General features: G+C 35.8%; 2 protein-coding genes across 5 annotated transcripts in view; one reads left to right on the top strand and one right to left on the bottom strand.

The window, feature by feature from the left end:
- Window positions 1-1,347: 1,347 nt before the first annotated feature.
- crdhl (cone RDH-like) lies at window positions 1,348-5,110 on the bottom strand. Its single transcript, XM_077217833.1, has 7 exons — window positions 4,900-5,110; window positions 4,166-4,300; window positions 3,898-4,089; window positions 2,918-3,079; window positions 2,283-2,402; window positions 1,840-2,044; window positions 1,348-1,644 (listed from the first exon to the last, which is right to left on the bottom strand). Exons 1-7 carry the CDS (start codon window positions 4,964-4,966, stop codon window positions 1,539-1,541), a joined length of 987 nt encoding a protein of 328 aa, XP_077073948.1. The 5' UTR covers window positions 4,967-5,110; the 3' UTR covers window positions 1,348-1,538.
- Window positions 5,111-6,079: 969 nt separating this feature from the next.
- The window catches only part of pogzb (pogo transposable element derived with ZNF domain b), a 12,516-nt gene continuing 11,195 nt past the window's right edge, over window positions 6,080-7,400 (top strand). For 3 of the 4 annotated variants that reach the window (XM_077217830.1, XM_077217829.1, XM_077217826.1), the window contains exons 1-4: window positions 6,080-6,204; window positions 6,691-6,759; window positions 6,947-7,059; window positions 7,225-7,344. In XM_077217830.1, the coding sequence (XP_077073945.1) occupies window positions 6,951-7,059; window positions 7,225-7,344 (229 nt within the window). In that variant the 5' untranslated portion in view covers window positions 6,080-6,204; window positions 6,691-6,759; window positions 6,947-6,950. Of the gene's footprint in view, window positions 6,205-6,690; window positions 6,769-6,946; window positions 7,060-7,224; window positions 7,345-7,400 lie in introns of all 4 variants that reach the window. The other variant, XM_077217827.1, reaches the window with a different exon arrangement.

The raw sequence follows: 7,400 nt of genomic DNA, 5'->3' as shown, positions 1-7,400 counted from the left end.
TGACAAGCATTATGGTGCTGGATATGATGGAATGAGTTTAGTGAATTATGCTCTGTGTCGACCATAAATGATGTGCTAATGCTACAAGCTAAATTGTGCTTGGAGTTGGATGGTTTGAATGGCCCGGCAATTGGTTTTTAATTGGATTTCATCTCTATTCTATGTTGCAAGGCACTCAGAAATGACTGAGGGTGTCGTGCATTGTCATGGCTTGATTAATCTTTTTTTTTTGGACTAATTATGTTTACATGAAATATGTCCTGTCGAGGTGCAAAAGTGGTTCTGTGTGCCACTGTCAGCCACACTGCATGTGTTATTATTATCACTTGTTTTCAGTAATAAGCATACAAAGAATTGACATTTACACATACATTGTTATTTAAAAGTTTTGGGTTTGATAAAAAATACAATAAAAACATAATAACGTAAACATAATATTGTGATATATTATTGTAATTTAAAATAACTGTTTTTATATTTTAATATGTTTTCAAATTTAGAATTTTCAGCAACCATTATTTCAATGCAGTGCAGTGACATTGTATGAAATCATGATATATATATATATATATATATATATATATATATATATATATATATATATATATATATATATATATATATATATAACATGGTATACAATATAGCGTATGTAATTTTCTGGATTCTTTGATTAAAAGAATTTTTTTGAAAAAGCATTTATTTGAAAATGTATTATTTTGTAACATTACAAATGGTAATCGGAATGCAAAATTCAATAATGAGAAAAAAAAAATAGGAGTTGTGCTGTTTTATATTGATTTGAGTGTCCTTGTTACATAATTGCAACTGTAACCTACAACCACATCACAGGGTGATCATGTGATCCAGGGTCTGCATCTTTGGAAACAATATTTTCCTTTTGTTTTCAATTTACCTGCAGTGCTACATTGTGGAATAATTCAAGTAGAGGGGAACTGCATAACATGCCATGTTTCCAAAAATACATATTTAGCGCCATCTAGTGGTTAAATTATATATATAAATTATAATAAACATAATCTATATTAGGTATGCACATACTGGACACAATATACCTCACGTTTCTTTTTAAAGAATATTACGGGAGTTTGTTCTGATAAAATGTGCTAGAATGTGCTGGGCACCATCATGTCATCAAGAAGGAATCCTGAGAACAAAGATTTAAAAAAAAAAGCACAACTCATTGTTGGATGGTTAACAAACAGAGCACGATTTGCTTCTTGTTCTTTCTCTAAAGCGGTCCACTTATAATTGATAAGAATGTGATTAATTTCAAAGAAAACACAGCCACACACATGTGCTTTTTTTCTTGAAAATACTGTTCCAAAAATTAAAGAAGAAGAAGAAAAAAAAATACAATGCTGGCACATATGCATCTCTCAATGGAAATCATGCCATTTGTCTTGGCACTAGCTCTGCCATGACGTCCTATCTGATTCTGTGGTTCTGCTACCTCACTAGTATTTTTGGGTCACAGGTATCGCCACTAGTGGGAGCACTTGCAATCAGGAAGAGTGTCAGTGCTGGTTGTTTAGTCCGACCAGTAGAGCACTTTCCTCCCACAACCTTCTTGCCGATGCATCATCTTTTCCTTCTGGAGCAGGGTCCTTTTCAGCACAATCACTGCACAAAACACAGATGCACAGAAACAAGTCTGTTCTAAAACAAGTTTATCTAGTTGTCTTGCCCACTCTTTAAAAGTCAGCATGAAACGGAAGTTGAGATTGTCTTTTCTTTCTACCCTATTGTGATGTATTATATCAGAGTGAAACTTATTTGCTTGCAATGCTTTAGCAATGGACAAATGATTGCGTTTACCTGAAGTAGCATCCAGACTTCCTCTCCAAGCCTTCAGCGACAGCGCAGTAGATGGAGGTCTGTGCGCCCTGCCAGGGAGTTTTCATCAGCAGCATACTGGGCAGAGACAGTATAGTCTTCAGCATTGGGTACCATAACAGAATATGACGATTCAGCTCTGTTCGAATCACTCCTGGATGCAGGCAGTATGAGGAAACTCCTGTACCTATGGAAGCATCCATTTATATGTAAAGCAACTGGTTGCAAACTTGATTAAACGCGGCCATTGAAACAGTATGTGACTAAATCAACATTACCGTAACAATAAAATATTGTCTACTTTTTGCTTAAAATAAACAAACAGCTTTTGTAAGTTTGTTTGTTAGGTTTCAAACTTGTTTGCTATACCAAAAACTGTAGTAGTAGTAGTAGTAGTAGTAGTAGTAGTAGTAGTAGTATCTTACCTTTCATTCTTCGTGCAAGTTCTTTGGAGAAAAGCACATTGGCCAGCTTACTCTGTTTATAGCTGGTCAGAGGACTGTAAGGCCTTTTGTCAAAGAAAAGGTCATCAAATTCAATTTTACCTATAGGAAGACAGTGACAAATAAGAAATCTATTGGACTAAAAAATGCTCTATTGTTTTGTTGTATTTTATTTCAGCATCTGCACTACTGTTTAAAATATTTTAATTTTTAAAGAAATAAAAACTTTTTTTTCAGCAAAAATACATTAAATTGAACTTTCTATTAATCAAAGAATCTTGATTAAAAAACGTTTCCACAAAAATGCTATGTTGAACTTTTTTCAACATTGATAATAATAATAAATGTTCCTTGAGCACCAAATCAGTATATTAGAATGATTTCTGAAGGATCATGTGACACTGAAGACTAGAATAATGATGCTAAAATTCAGCTTTGCCATCACAGGAATAAATTAAAATTTTAAATATATTAAAATAGAAAAACAGAAATATGTAGTGATATATAAATAAATATTTCACAATATTACTGTTTTCCTCCCTTATTTTTAAACAAATGAATGCAGCCTTGGTGAGCATAAAATAATTTTTGAAAATTAGTGCATTTTTTTAAATTACCACCAACATGTACAACACTGGACACATTCACTACTCGGCTGGGGGAGGATCTCTTTAGCACTCCTAATAGTAGATTGGTCAGAAGAAAATGTCCCAAGTGATTGACAGCCATCTGTGTCTCAAAGCCATCCTCTGTGATCAACTTTGGACACATCATCACACCTGTCAGGAAAAAAAAAAAACTTTAAAGGGGACCTATTATGCAACATTCACTTTTACATGGTGTTTGAACATAAATGTGTGTCGGCAGTGATCACCACAGTGTACACAACTACCCAATAATGGTAAAAATCCACCTACTCTTCTTTATTTTTAATCCCCATAAATCATGAGCAGTGTCTCTGAACACGCAGTTTGCAGAATCTAGCATTTGTGACATCACATATGCTTAGGCCCCGCCCACAATTGGATTTTGCCTTATTAGCATAGACCCCGCCCTGAGTGACCTGTACACAGTCCGCCATGTTTATCTCCTCGCCAGAGCATTTAACAGCAGCATACAAGTCAGAAATGTTTTCTTATTAAAGCTAATAAAGTTATTTAATCAAGAGCAGTGAGTGATTTCTGTTTTTCTTTTGTTGTCTGATTCATATTAACTTCATATTAACAGCATATATAACCGTAGGTACTGTATATTACGCTGCTCTCCCTTTAATACTAATATACACATGCGATTTCTTTACTTGCTTTTTATGTTCACAGACATCTGTGTGAACTTTGTTTGACAAAACTGCAATGTCAAGTTAGCGTAACCGCAATAGAGATGATAATCAAAACCAAACAGATGTTTTAGTTTTTTGGCAGAGTATTAGGCAAGAGCTGTAAAGGCTTCGCCCTCTTCTGGAAAGTGGGTTGGGGAGCAGCAGCTCATTTGCATTTTAGTATGCATGAAAACAGGGGCATGTAAAAAAGGGCAAAATAGGTCCCCTTTAAAATCTGTCTCTGTATTGCTTGCTTCTTTCTTGTGAAATCTTACTCACCTGCATTGTTGATGAGTATATCCAGTCGTTCTTCTGTGGTTATGAACTCTTTGGAAAATTCTCGGACAGAATAGAGAGAGGCTAGATTTAAGTGTCTGATGACTACATTGCCATTTCCAGTGGAGCGGCGAATATATTCTGCAGCTTTCTCAGCACGTGTCAAATCCCGGCAGGCCATAATTACCCGAGCCCCTATATAAACACACATACATATTTATACACTGGAAGTAAGGGAATAATATATGAGGACGTATGTAATGTGTCATACCTCTACGAGCCATATCTTTTGCAGTTTCCTTGCCAATCCCAGTGTTGGCACCAGTGATCACAACTGTCTTGCCATCCAAACGAGCATAGCTTTTGCAGACACCACCAGCAATCCATTTTCGCAGCAGCATAAAGCCTGTATCGGAGATGGTATGGACACAGTGTTTAATGAAAGTCTCTTATATTCATCAAGGATGCATTTATTTGATTTAGTATACAGTGAAAACTGTATTCTGAAATATTATTACAATTTAAAATAATGTTTTTATATTTATATATTTTAACAAGTACTTTATTCCTGTGATAGCAATTTTCAACAGCCATTACTCCAATCGTCTGTTTCACATGATCCTTCAGACATAATTTTAATATGCTGATTTGGCATGCAATATTTCTTCCTATTATTAATTTAAACAGTTGTGTTGCTTAAAATTTCTGAGCAAACGGCGATACATTTTTTTCAGGATTCTTTTGTTGATAAATAAAAGTTAAAAAGAACAGCATTTATTTGAAATAGACACATCTTGTATACCATTATAAATGGCGTTATTCTTTAAAAACTTATTTATCCGTGCTGAATAAAAGTATTACTTTCTTTTAACGTCTTATCACAGAGAGAGAGAGAGAGAGAGAGAGAGAGAGAGAGAGAGAGAGAGAGAGAGAGAGAGAGAGAGAGAGAGAGATTATTTTCATTCTTAAAGGTTCTAAAGATGTCAAATAATGCACGTAACTTACTGATCGACGTCAGCGCGAGGACGATGCCATAGTTCATTCGATCAGATGATGTGACTCGGTCCATCATATCCCATGCAGGTGTAGGCTACTAAATGAAGAATAAGCCAGGGATGTTACATTCTGTCCTGTGCAGAATTCTATATATAGGGTTTGCAGCTTAGTGGCCTACCTGCTGTCCGTTTCGCCAACTGGCTGCTTACGCGCGTGTCATCATTTAGCAGCAGATTTCATTGTGTTATGAAACGTGTATCTCAGCTTCAGTTTCTTGAATGATCAAAAGCCCAGTAGTCACTATAGTGGTTTTAATAATATTCAGCGCTGAGAGTACAGACCTGGGACATTTTGCGGTAGGTAATTTGAAATAAATCATTTATGTTAAAATAAAGTAGGCTACAACATAACAATAAAGTTATTGGTTCAGTTAGAGTCATTGTGTTTTTGATGCACTAAAAAGAATCGGTTCAGAAGAGTCATTTATCATCCGACTACACTGGTCGCACTGTTTGATTAACTAAAAAGAATCGACTCTTAAGAGTCGTTTGTTCTTGAGTCGGACTTCACCACTCTTTTTTTCGTGCTGAATTATTTAGTATCGACTTTGCAGTGAATTGGAATAGTAGTAAAGTTAACACTGCAATGTGATGTTCCATCCACATTGGCGGAAGGACGCACGTTTGAGAACCGTTAATGAAACCATATCTCATCAATATATATTCCAGTAGCCTATCTGGAAACCGGTTGGAACCGGTTATAAAAAGTACTGGTTTTTGCTTTTTGGTTCCTAACCTATTTATCAGTGCTTTACTTGCAAGGGTTGTATAAATTAATATTTTTAGCCAATATTTGCATATGGGAGATGTTTTAAGTGATCAATAATTTAAAATCATGAATTGAGTCAGAGACTATTTATATATTTGATTGAGTTCAGAAAACAACAGTCTATGATGGTCTTGACAGTTTATCTGCAAAACACCAGCAAAGTGTTGAATAACATACAAACATTGTCTGCTTGCCACTATTAAGCCAGCAGTTGGTTAGATAGTGTAAAATGTTGTCGTTGCAAGGAAGGAAGCCATTTTCTTGTTCCAGTAACCACTCCTCCTTATTTCAGAGATTACAGCCAATCAGAGGTCCGAATCCAAAACAGGAAGTGGCGTTTTGCACGCATCAACCAATCGCTGCCGCAGAAAGAGCAGAACCTCTGCCCATTTAGCGCATTTATTCGTCTCGTCTGTGACGTACCGGCTGGCTTTGTGTGCTTTCAATATATCACATTGAACATATTTTCATATAGACTATAATCCGGTAAGTATTATTTATAAAATCGACAATATTCGATATATTCGCGCTTTAATCTACACATTTGATGATCGTCGTACATTATGTGCGCAAGGGACAGTATGCGGAGTGCGCACTTAGCGCGCGAGGTGGTTGCTGCATCATTTGTGACCGAGTAATTGTAAAAAACATCGCGCTGTCACTCGTCCTAGCCTACTTTAGATTTTAATACACATTTATTGTTATTGTATACATATCTAAGGCTCATGCTTTTATTTAGGTCTGTCAAATCATCTAGTCTCACGCATTGGTTGAAAGGGCACAGGAACTACTTTTCTCTTCGCCTCTTTTAGTTGGATGAAATCACATTGCGCGTACTTAGACAATTTATTGAAGGCTTTCCTGAAGTGATACGGCAGCACACTGAACATCTTACCCATTTTGTTACAGATGATATAATATATAGCATTTTATATATATAATATATGTGAACACACTTTACTTAATTTGCAGAATGAGTCGGTTTTGTAGACGCCATCCTTGACTTTGAAACTGGTCGGACCTGAATGCTGTCAGAGCCCGGTAAATATTGTGAGGGTCTTCACTTCAGACGTCATTCACCTGTCAAATCTGTAATGAAACCCTAAAATTTCCCGATTTATGATTTATTAATACACTAAATACCATGGGCAGCAATATCATTACTGTTTTTCTTTCATGTAGATTGTAAAGGCACCGTTAACCGTTTAGCTCAAACATTTTGTTTCAGAAACATGGACGCGGATTTGTTTATGGAGTGTGAGGAGGAGGAGCTGGAACCATGGCAACAGCAAAATTCAATGGATGATTCAGAGGGAAATGCTGAAAGTAGTACTCCCAATGGTGTGTAATTTTTATATATCCCTTATGTATTATTTATAGTTAAATGTATGTTTAGATAACACATATTCCAGAAATCATTTGTGTAATTAAGAAATATTTGTATTTTAATAATTATTTTAATATCATTATGCTATCTGAAACCTGTCCTTCTTCACTGTTGTTTAGTGTCTTCCACTCCTGCCTTGACGGTGGTTGATATTCCAGCTGAGCCTAAGACTGTGGTGATCCCAAACCTGCCACCCGTAGTAAATACGGCAAACGCGGTTCCACTGATCACAAATACACGTGAGCATCCTGTTCCGTATTATCAGTTATTTTGCCTATTAAAAGGAATATTGTGT

Source organism: Siphateles boraxobius, unplaced genomic scaffold (assembly GCF_051911475.1).
Source record: "Siphateles boraxobius isolate OS27281-9 unplaced genomic scaffold, OSU_SipBor_1 12, whole genome shotgun sequence".
Lineage (NCBI taxonomy): Eukaryota > Metazoa > Chordata > Actinopteri > Cypriniformes > Leuciscidae > Siphateles > Siphateles boraxobius.
The sequence above is the reverse complement of the archived record's forward strand: the minus strand, read 5'-3'. Positions and strand labels throughout refer to the sequence as shown.

Bases quoted from the DNA above. Each gene is read 5' to 3' on its own strand.
- crdhl (XM_077217833.1), bottom strand. From the start codon at position 4,966: ATGATGGACCGAGTCACATCATCTGATCGAATGAACTATGGCATCGTC. The intron at 3,080-3,897 runs GTGAGTAAGATT...TTTTCCTGACAG, and splicing joins TATACTCATCAACAATGCAG to GTGTGATGATGTGTCCAAAG. The intron at 2,045-2,282 runs GTAAGATACTAC...ATGCTTCCATAG, and splicing joins ACTTGCACGAAGAATGAAAG to GTACAGGAGTTTCCTCATAC.